We start from the raw sequence: 18,862 nt of genomic DNA on the forward strand, positions 1-18,862 counted from the left end.
GTCACTCCAGCTCAGTGAGCCTGTGACGGCCCTGACACTGCCCTTCGCTGCCCCCCGGCAGGTCTGTTTATGGTGTATTGCAGTGAACCAGTGTATAGAGTTAATGCTTGATGTTATGTACACTTCCTACTCTTAATCTTGTTTTTGTTGCGATGGCGAGTTTATATATACTTTTGAACTTTATTGGAGCCTCTGTGTATTTATAGGGCTGGTAGCTCTATGTATATCCCTGACCCCCAAATCCACCCCTAACAGAGATAACACATGAAAGGCCCTGGCTGTCTGAGGAGGCCTAACACCTTAGATTTCTCATAGGTGGTCAGTGTCCACCTTTCAGTATCAGGAACCACATGCACTCGTGATATGTAATCTTCAGCTTAAGCAGTTTCCTCCTTGTCCTCATCCCCTCGTCTCAAACTGCTCTTCTATTAGTCAGCTTTCCTGATACAGCTCCTCAGCAAAGCCAGATGCAGAACCAGAGAATACATTTTGAGGGAAAACGAATCACATCCTGCTGATAACCCACTAGAGTGTTCTCCGGAAACGCTGCTTTTGGCCAGTGGCAAGTGATCAAAGGCTCAGACCCAAGATTTGTGCATCTTCTTTGCAAGTACAGTTACTGTACGAGACAAGGGTGTGACGTGATTTACAACAGCTGGAGCAGCTTGTCCAGCGAAGCATTTAGTATGCTAGTCTGCATCACAAACGGTTTGAGTTAGTTATGAGTTAAAAGGAGATGTCACCCCTATACATAAACCCATATACAAAAGGTAGAGGTTTCTGACATCTGCTTGAGGCAGTGCTGGCACCTAAAATGGAGCTGCTGTGTAGAAAGACAAACATCTCCCTCCTTAGTGAAAAGAAATAAACTTAAACCAGATCACATTTGGGAGTTTTTAATAAAAGCACTGTGAGACACCAGTTCAGACAAGATGCAGACGATATCACAACTTACAAAACCAAATAAGAGGCAGCAGTACACTGTTGGCATTTCAGAGAATAACATCCTTCCACTCTCCTCCTCAATGGACTTTCAAAGCCAATCACATCACAAATGAAAAGGCTTTGATTTATTTTGGAATTAAAATATAGGACTATACACCTTGGAGGAGACAGCTGCACTAGATGACCCAGGAAATCAATTCAAGTCTTAACCTAGAAGGAGGAACACTAGACAGATCCCAAAGTAAGCAACCAAAAAGAGGCACATTAATTTTTAAGGAGGCAGCATGCTGCAGAATGTCCCAATACCCATGGTTTATTCACCTCAACCAGTTGTTTCACAAAATTCAAACCAGAACTTCTGCACAAAATGGAGGGGGGAGAGGGGGGTGACACTTCCACCGCTCCTAAGGTACTAACAAACTATCTCCATTATTACATATTATTTATCCCCCATATTATCGGTTAGCCTATTCAAACTAACAGTGTCTGTCTACCAGCAGTACTCACTTGAAAGGACTGGGGTACTGAGTTTTATTTACTTTACTTACTGCCTCACTCAGAAGGCAATAGGAGCATATATAGGATCCAGTCCACTAGGGCATTAGCTAAAGAGCCAATTTCCTGTATGCAAGAATGAGTCCATTCCCAAGCAGTCTTGGTGCCTGCACTTTAAAGAATGAAAGGGCTTGTGTTGGGTGCATAGAGGAGGAAAGAAGGAAGGCTTGTTGTCAGAACCCAGGGCACAGGCAAGAGCTTTGGAAGCTCTTAATCCCCGAATGCTGTTCTTTGGGTAGCACTGGCTGCTCAGTATCTGTAGTGCTCTGGCTTGAAGGGCCCTTCTTTTGATACTCCTAAGTACTTGGCCTGCTTGTCACTCAGTTTAGTCAGCTTCACACACAGTTTGTCCAGATGAGCAGCAGCCACAGCTTCATCCAGCTGAAAGAAAACAAGAAAGCATTACAACAAGCAGTTTATCACCACACTGAATGAAGTCTGATGGATTCAATGCAGCAATGGCAATATTGGATATCACATCAGGAATGTCCAATGCCAAATGCAGAGGGATACATAACAGACGCACAAAGAAAGAAGGGTCAAGCAGTCCAATTCATCCCAAGACCCTCTGAACCATGTGCAATTACTTTTTGGCAACTGAGCGGTCAGTAACAAACAGTGGTCAATTACAGCATCCCCATCATCTTCTTCATCCCAGTTAGACTAACTTTCAAGTAAGAGACAACAGTTCAATATGCAGAAAACTTTCATGAAGTTGTTTTTTGTACCTAGTGAAATCTCCTCAATGCATTACTCCTACCCTCTTACAGGTAAAAACCAGAAAGTGAACTATTCAACTACAACAAAACAAGAGCAAGTCTGCCAGGTTATGGTGAATAGTAAAAAAGTTAGAATGGCAGAGCCCCTACCATGCTTTCAGCTTGTTTTCCTCTAACCCCACAGAACATTATATTGTTAGTTGCTCAGCCAAAAGCCATAGCTAATTCAGCAGGAACTGAGACAAGATTAAAACTACATTCTGCCTCTACTGCTTGCCAGCCCATTGCAGTGGCAGCCATTACAGCACGTCTCCCTGTTTCTGTTTCTCCATGCTTCTATTCAGGTGAAGAAAATCAGCTTCTTCTGAAAAGTCAATGTATGTGGTTCACTTAAGATATGTGCTCCATTTTTGGTGGGCTGATTTTGGGGGAAAAGGTACACGTGGCATGAGTGTAAATACGATAGTTTAGTTGGGTCATAAATTGAAAGTAGAAATTCCTAAAGGGACCTGGTGAGTTAATAGGTATTCCAGGCTGGTGCATACTTTAGGAAAATATGAGGAGGTCAGACACCTTGATAGAAACCCTTGAAAGTATTAACTTGCATTTTCAAGAACGAAGAAGTTGCCCAAAAGAAAGGTGGCAAAAATAAAGTATTAGAAAGAAGTGCATAGGGAATGGAAGGAGATGGGGGGCAGGGGCTGGCTCAGGAATAGAAATGAACCCTGGGTGGGCAAGATCTGGCTGACAGGCCAGATCCAGCCCACAGCAGGTGGCTCAGTCCCACCCAGCCCTGACACAGGGGGTGGCCTGGGTTGTGACTTGTGCAGCTGGTCCTACTACCCCCAGGTGTGTGGTGGGGCACGGCCAGCATGGTGGCTGGACTCTGCTTCCTGGCAGCCCCTGCAGTGGCGGCTCCTTCTAGCTGCTACCACTAGGGTCTCCAACATCACTGCTGGACCTGGTCCCATTACCTGGGCACACAGCCCATCTGCCCTACATCCACTGCGCAGAGTGCCAGACAGTCTCCATGGACCTAGCAGACAGGGCATGCTCAGCCAGGTGGATGGAATGGAGCTATGGGCAGAGGAGTCCAGGAGTGAGATGGGTGGGCAGGGACTGGAGCAAAGCTGCAATCCAGTTCCAGCACCCATCACAGAGATGTGCAGGGAACAGATCGTGGCTGTGTCCCAGGCCCCAGCCCTGCACTGTCACCACCCCATGATCCTGGCCCTGGACACTGCTCCCCACCCCTTCTGCTCCTGGATGCTGCTCCATGCCCACCTGCAGCCCCATCCCATCCACAGGGTTGAGTGTGCCCTGCCCACAGGGGTCCCCACTGGTTTCCATGGAGACCCTGCCCACCCGCTCCATCCTGTCCAGTGTCCCTGGTGCTGGGTATGGGACAAACAAGCCTGGCCCCGATAAGATCACTGATGCTCCCCATGATCAGCACACCTCCCCCCTGCTGGGTCACCTCCCCCACCACCAAAATTCCTAAACTGGCTGTCTAGCCAAAATAATTGCCCACCCCGGAGATGAACCCATCAAAAAATGCAAGCAAAGTAAGAGGGCCAAAATAAGCTTGAGAGAAGGTTGTGTAAAAGGTTGTCAAAGGAAATAAAGATCTAAAAACAGCAAAGAAAAGTTAAGTGAGGAAACAAGCAGGTGAGCAAGTATGTTTATCCTGCAGAGGGCTATTGAGGCAGAAAGAAGCAGTATTAGTTGGAAGTGAAGTGCAAAGCAAGGTAGATTTGTACCTTACAGACCAACTAAAGCCGTGGCCAAAAACAGAATCAAAGGACTGGAAGGGACCTGTAAGATTATCAAGTTGGGTCCCCTGCCATGGGCAGGTTATTGGGCTCAAACGAGCTTAACGAGTTGCTTATCCAGCCACCTCTTGAACACTTCCAAGGATGGCAACTGTACCACCTCTGCTAGGAGTATGTTCCAGATTCTAGTTACCCTTAGGGAAAATAATTTTTTCCTTATGTCCAGCCTATATGTTTCCTCAACTAGCTAGTGCACATTGGTCCTCATCCTCCCAAGGGGTGCCTTCCTGAAGAGTTGTTCTCTTAGATCTTGGTGTTCACTCCTGACACACTCATAGGAGGCTATCAAGTCACCTCCCAGTCTTCTCTTACGCAGACTGAACAAACCCAGTTCCCAGAGTCTCTCCTCACAGGGCCTATCCTCCAGGCCCCTGATCATATGGATGGCCTCTTGAGTTTATCCACACCCTGGAAAGGACAGCTTTTTCAGAAAGCAGTGTTCAACATGCTACTCGGGAAGATATGTTTGTTTGTTTTTTTAATCTGTGGGCTATATGTCATTTATTACAAGTTGCTGTGAACTCTTCTGGATGGGGGGGGATATAAATCTAAATAAGAACAAACGGTAAGGAGCAACTAGTAATACAGAAGAAACCAAACAAAAACAAGCTACAGAGTTTGGATAACAGTACACCAAAACATCAGGAGAAAGAACAGAAAAAACTCATAGGAAAGCTAAAATTAAAAAGTCTTTGGCAATGACATGCAATTCATTCTTGTATAAAGTAGTCCTTTTTTGAAGAGCAAGGAAGAATTAGAATCCAGTCAACAGGCTAATTAGGTAAATATCTAACCAAGGAAAATAGTAAGCCGTAAGGCATTTATGATATGAACATTTAGAGATAAATACAGCCAAGTACTAAATCTGAGTGTTGTGAAACAATTTGTTATATTCCTGAAAATAATCATCCATTTAAATTTGAAAAGGAACATGGCGGATCCAGTGCAACTCAAAAAGAGTTTGACTACTGTACCAGGAAGCACAGTCTGGGGAGGTAAGCAGCCCTCAGTGGTGAAAGAACAGGTTAGGGACTACTTAGAAAAGCTTGATGTGTACAAGTCCAAAGGGCCAGATGCAATGCACCTGAGGGTGCTAAGGAAATTGGCTGATGTGATTGAGAGTAGGTGGCCATTATCTTTGAAAACTTATGGCAACCTGAGTGAGGTCCCAGATGATTATGGGATATATATATATATAGATATATATAGATATATATAGATATCCATAAAGGCTTATTTGACACGTGAATTCCTCCCTTTCAACTTATACTGCAGTTCTTCGATCTGAAAAATATAACTGTATTCTTTTTACATAAAATATCTTTCTAGGTTCTTAGACACTTTTTGAGTCTCCTGTGATACCGAAGATCAGATACTGTTGTTATCAAAGTGCCACTCATTTTCATTCTTTCTCTGGTATTTTTGTCAGGATTCAATAACAATTTTTATTGTGTTAGTCTTTACATTATTAAGGTATTTAAAGGAATGAGGGAACTCATGTTTTTTTAAAGCCAAAGAGAACTGCAGTCCTCTTAGTTAACGGAACATTGAGTTTTCTAGTTTTCATAGCTCACTTTTGATTTTTAAAATGTTTAAGACTTCTGTTACTTGAAATGCTGCATTTTATCAAATTTGTATTCAGATACCAAGCATAAGATACTGTATGTTGGTGTCTCAATTCTTTTCAAAACGATCCTAGGCAATTATTGAGTGTCCAGCTAGATTGTCCAGCTGCAACTATGCATTTTGATAACAGTTTTCAAATACATGAAGGGTGATTATAAAGAGGCTGGAGAGTCTGAGGCTGGACTAGATGACCTCATGAGGCTCTCTGCCAGCCCTGTGATCCTATAATTTTTCATTTTCTAAACAAAAGACCCCCTCTTTCTGGACTTCAGCAAGGCCTTTGACACCATCTCCACCCCATCCTCATTAAAAAACTAGGCAACTGTGGCATTGGTGCCTACACAGTCAATTGGATTGCAGATTGGCTGGCTCCTACCCTGGGGGTCTTTAAGAAGAGGCTTGATGCCTACCTGGCTGGAGTCATCTGAGCCCAGTTTTTCTCCTGCCCAGGCAGGGGGTTGGACTTGAAGATCTACAAGGTCCCAGCTTTAAGAAAGGAAAGAAGCAGGATCCAGGGAACTACAGACCTCACCTCAGTCCCCAGAAAAATCATGGAGCAGATCCTCAAGGAATGCATTTTTAAGCACTTGGGAGAGAAGGTGATTAGGAACAGTCAACATGGATTCACCAAGGGCAAGTCATGCCTGACCAACCTGACAGCCCTCTCTGATAAAAAAACTGGTTCCGCAGACACAGGGAAAGCAGTGGATGTCATATACCTTGACAGAAAGTCTTTTGATATGATCTCCCACAGCATTCTTACAGGCAAGCTAAGGAAGTATGAGTTTGATGAATGGACTGTAAGATGGACAGAAAGCTGGCTGGATAGTTGGGCTCAACAGATAATGATCGATGGCTTGATGTCTAGTTGGCAGCTAGTATCAGGTAGAGTGCCCCAGGGGTAAGTCCTGGGGCCAGGTTTGTTCAATATTTTCATTAACGATCTGGAAGATTAAATGGATTGCACCCTAAGCAAGTTCATGGATGACACCAAGCTGGGGGCATAGAAGATATGCTGAAAGGTATGCCTAGGATTCAGAGTGACCCAGGCAAGTTGGAGGATTGGGTGAAAAGAAATATCATGAGATTTAACAAGGACAAGTGCAAAGTCCTGCACTTAGGAAGGAAGAATTCCAAGCATTGCTACAGACTTTGGACTAACTGGCTAGGCAGCAGCTCTTCAGATAAAGACCTGGGGGCTACAGTGGACAGTAAACTGAATAAGAGTCAACAATGTACCCTTGTTGCCAAGAAGGTTAACAGCATACTGGGCTGCATTAGTAGAAGTGTTGCCAGCAGATTGAGGGAAGAAATTATTCCCCCCAATTCTGCATGGGTGAAGCCACATCTGAAGTAGCATGTCCAGTTTTGGGCCCTGCACTAAAGAAAGGATGTGGACAAGTTGGAGACAGTACAGTGGAGAGCAACAAAAACAGTTAAGGGGCTGGGGTGCACAACTTCTGAGGAGAGACTGAGGGAACTGGGCTTATTTAGTCTGGAGAAGAAAAGACTGAGGGAATTTGATAGCAGCCTTCAACTACCTGAACTGTGGTTGCAAACAATGTTCCCTCTAAGGAGTAGCAGTCCGTGAGCACACCACCTCAGTCCATGCGCACGCCGCCTCAGTCCGGCGTGGGACACTTACTGAACGGGGCTGAGGGCTGAAGCCAAGAAGTTGGAAGAACACAGAGCAATGGTCTCAAGCTGCAGCAAGTAATGTTTAGGCTGGATATATTATGAAAAACTGTCACTAGGAGGGTGGTGAAGCACTGGAACAGGTTACCTAGACAGGTGGTGGAATCTCCATCCCTAGAGGTTTTTAAAGGCCCAACTCAACAAAGCCCTGGCTGGAATGATCTAGTTTGGGCTGGTCCTGCTTTGAGCAGGGGGTTGAACTAGATGACCTCCTGAGGTCCCTTCCAACCCTGATTTTCTATGATACACAATCACGCCTGGAAGCACAACTGTGAGATCACCCATTAGATCGAATCATGTATTTTGGCCAGTAGAGAGAAAGCCTGGCATCATGTTTCTGGGTTCCACCTGCACCAGCTGCAAGCCCCACAGGCAACATGGGCTGCATGGCTCACAGTGGGGGAAGCGCCAGGAACACTGCTGCCATTGCAAGCCTCGTGAGATGCAGGGCTTGCAGTCGGGAGGGCACTGCTGCCCCCACTGCAAGCTCTACAGCCAAAGACCTTGCCACTCCAGTCAACAAGGCTCTCAGGGGAAGCAGCACTCTTCCTGCTGCAAGCCCTACAGCTGACAACACAGCCACCACTGTGAGTCTTGTCAGCTGCAGGGCTGGAAGCAGGTGGTGCAATCCTCAGCTGATGCGGCTCCCAGCCACAAGGGAGCACTTGGCCACACATGCATGCTTAGAACAAGCTACAAAGTTATTACACATTTTTGTGGAATAGCTTTCCAGCTTATTGCTCATTTTAACATGCCATTAATTGTTTGAACATGTAACTGGGTCACAACTTAAGGAGCGATTACCTAGCTAATCACACCTTAAGTATAATGTGAAGAAGCAGCCTATATGGTTTACCCAGGGAGCAACTTCCTTACACAATTCAATTGGGTTAGTTTTTATTCGCAAGACAAGCGCTTAAAAAGCATCAAGGGCTTTATAAACAAAGGATTTTGCTGTTACTTTAAGATTTAACTTTATTAGAAAATGTTAATGGCTAACTAAAACCATTTAAATCTCCAAGAGAACTAACAATGAAAGATATTTTTCATGGGGAATGACAAAGGTGCTTTACCCCATGGTCTGGCTTGAATGATTTCTGCATCCGATCTCCAAAACACCTCTCTGACCCATTATTTTAATAGATGGCAGTGGAAACTTAGAAGTCCTTTGGTGAACACTTCATAAACAAGTCCTTACATATTTATTCTATTTACCAAAGGAAAGCCTTTTCACATTCACTTCTGGCCCTGGTTACATTTCAAAGGCGATGGAGCTTAACTGCAACTTCTTTCTCAAACAATGACCATCTCGTCAAATTCACAGGCTTGTTTTGGAAAATTAAGACCAGATGATTGTTTATATATGGAATTTATGACAGTTGTGACATGATCCAGATTCCTTCAAGAACAAAGAATCCACTGATAATTTTAAGTTTAAAGAAAAACCCAGGGGAATTTGTGGCAAATCTAAGTACGGCATTGAGATTTTGCAGAGATAAGATGGACACTTAACCAATTAGGACCAGATTGCCTTCTCAGGTGCCCAAAGGGATTGTAAGTGTAGTAAACCCTCCCTCCTGTATAACAGCCAACTGCAATTCCAGTTCACAAGGCCTGCTCTGGACTAGCACTACTAGCTCTCAGAAGGGGAAAGGGAAAGCTAGCATGAAGGCCTACTTGGCAAAGCTGGACAGACTCAGGGGAAACATAAGAACTTAAGAAGTGCTGTACCGGGTCAGGCCAACGGTTCATTTAGCCCTCTATTCTGTCTCTGACAACAGCAGAGGGAGAGCATTCAATATCCTCCCTGGCATGTTATAAAGGCTTATATCTCCAGGACAAAGACATTTACTGAGCCAGACAGAACTCTGCCCAGGCTTCCTGAATAGGATAGAACCACGGCTACATCTCACACCCAGCTCATCTACTAAAAGCAGAATCTGACTATCAGCATTCCTACAACAAAAAACATTGAAGTCTAGTCCTGATGACTAGAACAGACTGCCTTCAAAGCCCCAACCATAACTTGATGCAGAGGACCACCTTTAATTTAATGTCTAGTAAGAGAATTAATTTGTTCATAGGTTAGACGCCATATGTGAATGCAAAATTTCTGCCTGCTGATAAAAATGGTGCCATTATCAGATATATTCACCACTTCATCAGTAACACTTCCAACTGAGAGCAGATATTACAACACTCACTTAATAGTAATTAAACCTCATAGCACTTTTGAAACAGGGAAGTATTATTTCTGATGGAAAGAGAGAAGTAAAAGTTACTTGCCCAAGATCACATGGCAAGACTATGCCAAAGCAGAGACCAAAGTTCAGGCATCCTAACACAGGCCCTTACTCCAAATACTGAACATACAGGCAGCCCTCGACTTAAGTTTCGAGTTACATTTCACACTTACAACATTTATAAACTGTAAAAATTCATTTTCAAATATATTGTATAAACATTTTCACACTTTTTTTAACCACCTCTAGTTTTAACTATAGTTGATTGGATAAAAATAGGGAAGAAAAAGGAAGCAAGCTTCAGGGAGGGAAGATCTCAACAACAGGCTGTTAGATTCTGCAATAGCTTTCCACAAAAAGTGATGGAAATCCAGGGCCAGGGTTATTTTTAATGAAAATCAGAGGTAACACCAGAAAACATACCAAGAAACAAGGCTGGCACAAGCCTCTTAACACCTTTGGCTTTTATGACACCATATTGTCACATGCCTTCTGAATGAACATGTACACAAGCTGGACTTTAGGCCACTGACCTACTCACATGCCTGCGCCCATCTGAAGGACTGAACTGATTCTATCTGTGCAAGTGCATAGAAATAAGGTTAATGCTTTGCATTGTAATATACCTTCTTTGGCAAGAAATGGACTCCCACAGGATACTTGTCATTACTGGTCCACAGCTCAATCTGTGCCAACACCTGATTGGTGAAGGAGTTGCTCATAACAAAGCTGGGGTGACCCATGGCACAACCTAAATTGACTAGCCGGCCTTCTGCCAGAAGTATGATGTGACGACCATTCTTCAGTTTATACCGGTCCACCTTCACAAGAAACAAAGCAAATGCAAGTGAGAGATGATGACACCACAAGCAGCACCATATTTTATCCAAAGCATGGCAACTTCCATCCCCAACCTCCACTATTCTTGCACTGATGACCCAATAGTAGACACAGACCTCAGACTTCGATTGTTACTGACACTGACATTACACAACATCCCAAGTCAAAAATGCCTGTCCATTCTCAGTAGGTTGGTCTTGCACAGTATGGACCTTGGCAGCTGCTACTCATTTAAACAGACTATGATGGCATTTCTCTGGCTCTCTGGGTTTCTCAGCATGCCTACTGCCTAGAGCAGTGCTTCCCAAACTTTTCCTCAGCATAACCCCATTTATGACCCCATTTCCTCAGCATGGCCCCTCACTCCCAAACTGCACTGTTTATCATCTGGATCTGATGATAAACATTTTTTATTATACTGATGTCTATCCTCCCTTAACGGAGTCTTTTGTCACTCGGTCTCTGAGAACAGGATCTCTCCCATCCTGAGCAAAAGACAGCTGAAATGCAGTCCCTTCGTAATCAGGAGGTCCCTCATTGTTCTGGTACCTCAAGGCTTATTTCTACCTGTGGGAGTCTGGAGGGCAGTTGTCAGTTGACAAACTGATTGACTGTTCTTATAATTCCATCTGAGTTTGGCCTGTTTGGCTGTTGGAAAATGATGATGCATTTCCAACAAGAAAACTTAGAAAGCTGTAGGCCCAGACCTCACAAATGGCCAGCATCCAGCACCTTGTTTTTAGTGGGAGCTGTTGGGCGCTGAACGTTTCCCTTGAGGTGGCAACTTCACTGAAATATCTAAATGGAAACGACTTATCTGAAATCCTGGCCCTTAGGTGCTTGATATCGCTGCCATATGCTCACATAATAATGTCCATTCAGTCCAAAGTAAAATATGACTGTGGGACTGACCTGTTTTCTCTAGCTTCTGCTCAGTACCAGTAGGAGTAGACCCGAGAGATTTTTTTTTCCTGCAGTTCAGCTGTTCTCAATTTTTTTATTATATTGGCCTTTCCATAAGAGATTGTTTTACTGGTCACCTTTTGCTTTTCTCCCATTAGTTTAATTGTTTACTCCTCTGATATTTCTTTGAACCTCCTGGAAGGATGGTGCCCCTTAAATTACAGCTGGAAAACCACTGCCTCATAAACATTGCCACTACTACTTTGTCAGACTACCTTGCTAATCCTACTTGGTTTTAGTAGTATAGGAAGCTTGACTTATACTTCTGTTTACAGCTTCTGTTAGAGGTGATTACATTTACTTTATTTACATACCAAGCTGAAAGTAAATCACAGACACAAAGAGCCATAGAAGTGGGAATGTTTCTGGTACTCAAAACACATCGGGGAAAGAATTAGTAGCACAGCTGTTATCCGTTAAGGTTTTTCCCTTGTACTGAAATTGACACCATCAGTTTAATTTTTCTCAAAGTTTTACGAGTTTTTCTATAACCTAAATAGAAATATTTCTATGGAAAACAGGAGCACTTTTTAATTTAAAATTTACCCTTCAGGGCTTGAAATGCAAATGCCATAGCTCAAAAACCAGAAATGAAAGAACACTGACTTTTTGTCCCATCTAAATAAAATGTAAAGACTAAAAGTAGAAAGAGAAGTAAAAACACTGGCTTGTTTTTTTGGCTTTGATTAATTTATGCTTTTAATAGAATAGGCAAAGATATCTGTTCATAATTTGGTAAACTTAAATGGACTGTGTCTTTTCAAAGGTGCTGCACAGAAAAATCCATTCTTCTCTGTTTATCCAGAGACGTGAACCTATGACTAATTATGATACTAGTGAAACTTTATGGGCAACTCAGAGGTGGTTAAGATTCCACTATTGGCTTTCACAGAATAGAGCTTCCATATGTGCTGTAAAAACAGGAAAGCAGCAGCAGGGTTAAACTGTGCAACAGCTCCTTGAATAAACTGTTTTGTGGCATGTGGCAAAGTTTGTTGAGTTAAGAAATGTGCAGAAATATACCCTGTATCCTGAATTTTTTTACATCTTTCCAGTTCACATTTGAGAACACCACCTTTTTGGATGACAGAGGCATGTGGCTTCTTGCATATCTCATGGGCTCTTTTAAATGGAGATTTGAAGTAAATTTTATTCTGAAACAAAATGTCAGTAGTGGGGCATAGGTCTCAGTATTGCCAACCCCACCATGTCAAAAATTATGAGACAGGCTCTTAAATCAAGAGATTTTGACATGTAAATCATGAAATGCTATTTTTGAAGTGTGTGGGGGGTTATTTGTGAAGGTGTGGGGGGATGTGGGCATGTGTAGGGTTTGGAGCCTGGGGCAAGCAGGGGCCCCACATACTTAGGCAGGATATGGAGTACTGTGGGTCAGGAGTGAAGGGCAGCAGCAGAGCTGGGTTGGGGCTGGGGCTTGGGAGTAAGAGGGCAGACACACTGACATGAAGACACAGACAGCACCCAGTTGGTAAGCGCAGGGTAGGGGCTGGTGGGGGAGGAGATCAAGACTCACACAGGGCAGGGCCTGGAGTGAATGGGCCTCCAGGGCCAGGGCAGGTCATGCAACAGAGCTGTGGGTGGCTTATCCAAAGATTGGCGGGGGGGCGGGGGCATGGCTCCCTGGAGCTGTGCACACCCCTGGGGGTGGCATGATGGGGGTGTTCCCCCTGCAGGGCAGAGATGGGCTGTGGCTTGGGGCTCTGCACCCTGCTTCCTTTGTCTGAGAAGCTGCGTGATGCCATTGCTACCCAGCGAGCGGGCAGGAAACGCGTGGCACAGCCAGCACATGGGTCCCAGGGCAAACTTTGCCTCAGGAGCCGCTCACTAGTTGCACCACACCCGCTTCCTGCCCGGCAGCAGGAGGCACGCTGGTGTCATGTGGCTCCCAGGGCAAAGGCAGCAGGGTGCAGAGCCCCAACCTGCAGCAGGCAGCCCGCCTCTGCCCTGCTGGGGGGGCGGTGGGCACATGCCCCCGATGCCTGCCCTGGGTATGCATGCAGCTGCAGGGAGCTGCACCCCCTCCCTGTGCCTCTGGATGAGCTGCCTGTGGCTCTGGCCTGGACCCACCCTAGCCTCAGGCTCCTGTTCACCTTAGCCCCTGCTCCACTCCCTCCCTTGATATGCGGGCCTCAATTTGTTTCTCCTGCCCCTTCTTGCTCCCCCCACCCCTTGCCCTCCACAGACTTACTAGCTGGTTGCTCTCTACATGCTCCAGTAGCAAAAATCCTGAGATCTGGGGGTTCCGTCACAAGATCATGAGTCAGAAAGAATTTGATTTTAGAAATCACAAGTCTCATGATTTTTTAGAAATTACGAGTTGCAAGAGTTGGCATTATTGAGTCTTACAACCCCTATATTTCTAACTTTAACTCCCCATAAAGGTATACAGTAACCAGGTAACTCAGCCTGTCTGAGATGAGATCCAGTGACCATGTCTGGGGTATCTCATCAAAGCCAATCTCCTGTTGTTCTCAACTATTTGAGTCTTTTCCTAGCAAATGAGTTATTTGTGCAAGACCATTTGTTTTTTGGAGACAAAAACAGTTCATCCATGTGCAAGCTGGTGTTATACATAGAGAGCAGGAAAGAAAATTCCAGCAGGTTTGGAATCTGAAATACAGTAACCATATCTCTTTAATAGGAAGAGTTATAGGGAAAGGATACAGTAGAGTTGTGGGGGTTTACGCAGGTGATCCTGATACTACAGCATTTGGATTGGTGCTTGCTGAGATCCAGCCTAGCCCTGCCCATGTGGGATACATGTAGTCCTACATTAAAGAGCAGTCCTCTAGAGCAGTGGTTCCCAAACAGTGGGTTGTGACCCCAAAAAGGGTCACAACATCAACACTCGGTTGCAAGATTTCGGCACCTGCAGTGGGACCCAGTACACAAAGGAGTGCCGTACCATCATGGCCACTAAGGTGAAGTATGGTAGCGGTGCAGTTGTGTCCCCACTAGGGTGTGCCTCAGCTTGGCAGCCATGGCATGGCACTCCCTCCTGTGCCAGGTCCCACCTGCTAGGCCATGGAGCCCCCAAGGGGAGGGTCCTGGACCAGGGAGCCCCAAGCCAGCAGCCTGCATTCTGTCCCTGCACCCCGCTCAGGCTCTGCTCCAGCTGTGCCACTACAGGGGAGGGGAGTCAAGCTCCACCCTTGACTCTGGCTGTACCACCTGCTACCTCCCACAGGAAGCAGCTGGGGCTTGGGCACTGCTAGTGGGGGAGTTGGGCACCTGTGGGGTATGGGGGCTAGTTTGGGAGGGAGGCACCAGCAGGGCCAGGGGACTGTGGGTTGGGAGTAAGGGGGGGCTATAAGTTAGAATGAGGGGTACACCAGGCCAGGGGGCTTCAGGTGGTGATTCAGAGGCATTGGCAGGGCCAAGGGACTGTAGGTCAGAAGTAAGGGCATCTGGATGGGTAGATCAGATCAGATGCTGTGAAAGGACATGCACAGAGCAGTGTATCAAATAGGGAGAGTGATTTTAATATACAAGCTAGAAAGGAAGGCAGGGACAGGAGGGAAGCATTGCAGAGAAGCCAAGCAGTAAATCTCATAGGAACAAAGGGGTTACACAAAAAACTAATCCAGGGAACAGGATGAGAATCCAGTCCCTAGTTAGACCATACTGAACACAATCCAGGCTGTGGCTGATTTCTTGTTCCAAAATTTCCCACTCAAGTTAAAAGTTTTGCTAAGAACAGCTATTCTGAAGTCAGTGACAGAACAGCCAGAGAAGCTGAAGTGTTCTGCCACAGGCTTATATGTAGAGGTTGTCCTGTCTGTTCGATGTAGATAGCAGAGGAGCACTCTAAGCAGGCAATGGTGCATTTAGTGTTGATAGAGTTGCAGGTGAATTAACCTTGGATATCATAATTGGTGTTGTTTGGTTCTTCGATGATTACCACTGGACCAAAAAACATGCATTATAAACCCAGGTTCCCAAAGTTACCCAGGTCCTGGCATACCTCAATGTTTTGTTTCATTTCGGACCTCTATTGTACACCTTCTCTAATGTCCTCAGTACAGAAATCTGAGCTACTAGGTCAGATTTTCTTTCCAAACTGCTCTGCTTTCTTTTCTCAAGACTGAAAATTTTCAAGGAGTTTTGTGGAACAGCCTTTCATTCTTATTTACTCTGCTCAACCTCCAGACTGTTAACCACAATCTGCCTTTACAACATAGGGATAGTCATGGGGAAGGAACACGGACAGAGAAAGAATGATGACTGCTATAGAGAAAGAAGCTATGAAGATTAGAGGGATCACTCCATTATGTTGGGGAACCTGACCCTGTATGACCAATAGGGTCTTCTAGAATTACTAGTATGCTCCTGCTGAATTTTCCACATTGGCCTGGAGAAAAGGAAAAATACTCCTGGTGTGTTAGCTCTTAACTTTCCTACAAAGAACAGTTATCTGGCATACAATTAAACTTTGCTTTAGAAAGAATTTGATAGGGAAGTTCCACATTTCTGGGAAGTGGGATGCAGCATGTTTCATGCCCAAATTGACACATTTTCATCACGATAAAGAGGTGGGCAGAAAATCTCCTTGCCTAAGTATGCACGCATTTGCATGTGAATTTTCTATACAGTTTGTAACAGTTATTTCCTTTATTTTTCCTTCAGAAGGCATAGATTGAAGGCACACTGCCTACCCCAAAACAAACAGGAATATAAGCCCCACAGAATAAGATTACTTAGAGAGTGTGCTGGACTGTTAATTTGTGGCAGGCTTAAAGCAGACAAAGTATTAATGTTCTGCCAGGGCAGGTAGGGGCTTTAACCAATTGTATGCCCCAGTGTAACAATTAATATACAGGTTTCCCTCGCTTTATGCGGGTTCCGTATGTGTGAATTCACTCTTATGAGTTGACCATTTTTATACCAAAAATGGCAAGATAAATTCACTCTTATGCCATCGGTATGGTGGAAGCTGGCAGTTCGCTGCTTTCTGAGAGTGACATGCGCCACAACATAAGTCTCCCATGTGGATCTGTGCTCCTCGCTCATTGTCCAAATACATGTTTCGGTAGTTGCCATCCCCACTATGGTAACATTCACTACACCACCCTGTGCTTGTGTGTACTGTCTGCTGTTGGTGAGTACCAAAATCGTCTTGTAAAAGTGATAGAAATAGGTCTGGGGGTCAGTACAGTTAAGGTCGAATGTATCCCTATTTGTTACATTGTAAAGTGGGCTCCCTTTATGTGAATTTGAGTTGTACACCGTTTTCCAGGACTGCATGTGCAGCATAAAGCAAGGGAAGCCTGTACTGGAAGACAATGTAGATGAAGCCTTACACCAGAAGCCATGACAGGTGATCTTAGGCAAGTCATTTCACCTCTCCTGCCCTTAACCCTTTGTCTGTTTAGACAGTGATTGTCTTGAAGACCTCACACTCTCAATGCAACTGTTTGCTGACCTTAGTTAAAACCCTTAGGCAGTAATATAATACATACTAGAGAACCTGGACCTTATTCATACATAAAAGTTAATTGACACAACTTTGCTCTGAGAAATCCAAAAGTCCCTGATCCAGATCTAAAGTTGGGACTAGATCACAATGCCCGACTGTCCATAAGATTACAGTCCACTCCTCACTTAGTCTGTGGACATGCATCAAGGTGATTCTATTTATATATACATACACACATATATACACACACATTCATACACACGCAGGTCCATTACTATGTGCCTGCATATGAGTAGGTCCCTACATATGACCAGGGATCTGGGTTTTCTGTTTCCCATGGAAAAAACAGAGAAAACCACAGATTTTCCATCTTTAAATCAGAGAAAATACAGATCTTAGCTTTTAGCAGGAAAACACACAGATTTCTTGCTTTTGCAAAGAGCTCTGCAGGTGGCCGAGTTCCAGCCTGCAAGAGCCAATTGCAAGAAGGGCAGGAAAGCTCCAGCCCTGCCCACAGCGGGAGGGGGAAGGGTGGGGCCTGAGGCTCGATTCAGGCTTATTTTCCTTTCTGGAAACTGTGAGGTAAGTGGAACTTGCGGGGGGTTGCGTGGAGCTGACTGGGGGCTGCAGTGTTGGTGAAAGACATGGAGGGGCTGCCCAGTTGGCTGCACATGGACCACGAGCAGCACTGTCAGCCCAACCGGGCTTGGCACCTCTACGTGTGGCTTCCCTTAAGGAACAATAGCGCCGCTCCAGTTCCACCTGCTGCTGGCTGGGGGATGAGGAAGCCGGGAGGTGTTGGAGGAAGACAGAGTGACTGCCCAGCCAGCAGCACATGGAACCGAAACAGCATGCTATCTGCCCTTAAGGAAAGCCACACATGGATGTGCCAATCCCAGTCGGGCCAATAGTGCTGCTCCAGTTCCATGTACCACCAGGCAGGTTGGCACAGACCACGCCCTGGGGTGCAGCAGCACCATCTCCCTTGGCACCTTCCCATACTTTCATCTTTCCCGGGAGAGCGGGAGGGGTGCACTGGGCACCACCAGCCCCACATGGCACACTGTGGCACCTCCCTACCCCCCACCTCAGCTCACTCTGTGTCTGCTCCCAAGGGGAGGTCCAGGGGGATGAGCACAGCGGTGCTCCTCTGCAAGCTGCACACACATTGCCCAGCCAATGGGGCAGCAGTTCACATGCAGCAGCCACCATCACCCCACACAGACATGTGGTCAGCTATGGGAAACCCACACAGGTGTGGTGGCAGTGTGGTGCTTCCTCACCTTCAGAGATGCCTCCCTCTCCCTCTCCTGCTCCCCACTACAGAGAGGCCCACCTACTGGCCCTGTCTGCAGATTACACCAGCACCCACCTAGACAGTAGAAGCAGCCCCAGACAGGTGCCAGAACCAGCTGTGAATACGCCCGGCAGGTTCCAGGTGCGGATCAGGGCATTCCCCCTGATCCACCACTGATGCTGCTATGTCAGCACTGGGCAGAAGCAGTCCCACCCACCCACCCATCTGCCCAGGCCAGAACTGCCAGCTGCCCATGGGCTGGACTGCATGCGGTGGGGAGCCACCTGCCCACAGGCCAGATATAAATCACTTGGCAGGCTGGATTCGGCCCACAGGCCAGATTTTGCCCACACCTGAACTATAAGATGCACAGAAAATATGGGGAAGGGGGCCACAGGAGACAGCCAGTATGGTCAGCTTGCACAGTGGCTTTAGGTCAGTGTAAGCTTTTGGCATAAACAAGCCTTCTGAATCAGGAAGGGAGAAAATTGAAAGGCCCTAAACAACCTTTAAATGAGGCCCCCAAAAACCTGTTTCAAAAAGGGCAAGATTCAGATTTCTCTAACAACTTAAAAGATGTGGAGACACTGGCTCAGGATTGTATATAACACTAGCCTTTGCTTTAGGGCCCAAAGGATTTTCCTTGGACCTCTGCTAAATAAGAGCACTTAATACTGGAGCTGTCATTTCCAATAACAATTAGATCAGCC

At 45.6% G+C, this 18,862-nt stretch overlaps 1 protein-coding gene across 1 annotated transcript in view; it reads right to left on the reverse strand.

Annotated features, from left to right (window-relative positions):
• Nucleotides 1-880: 880 nt before the first annotated feature.
• The window catches only part of AHCY (adenosylhomocysteinase), a 61,187-nt gene continuing 43,205 nt past the window's right edge, over nt 881-18,862 (reverse strand). Inside the window, exons 9-10 of the mRNA XM_090064852.1 lie at nt 10,242-10,436; nt 881-1,881 (exon numbers count right to left, since the gene is read on the reverse strand). Coding sequence (XP_089920978.1) covers nt 1,750-1,881; nt 10,242-10,436 — 327 coding nt within the window. The 3' untranslated portion in view covers nt 881-1,749. The remainder of the gene's footprint in view (nt 1,882-10,241; nt 10,437-18,862) is intronic.

The sequence above is a fragment of the Crocodylus siamensis genome, chromosome 10, assembly GCF_052110815.1.
Source record: "Crocodylus siamensis isolate JL-2025a chromosome 10, ASM5211081v1, whole genome shotgun sequence".
Classification (NCBI taxonomy): Eukaryota; Metazoa; Chordata; order Crocodylia; family Crocodylidae; genus Crocodylus; species Crocodylus siamensis.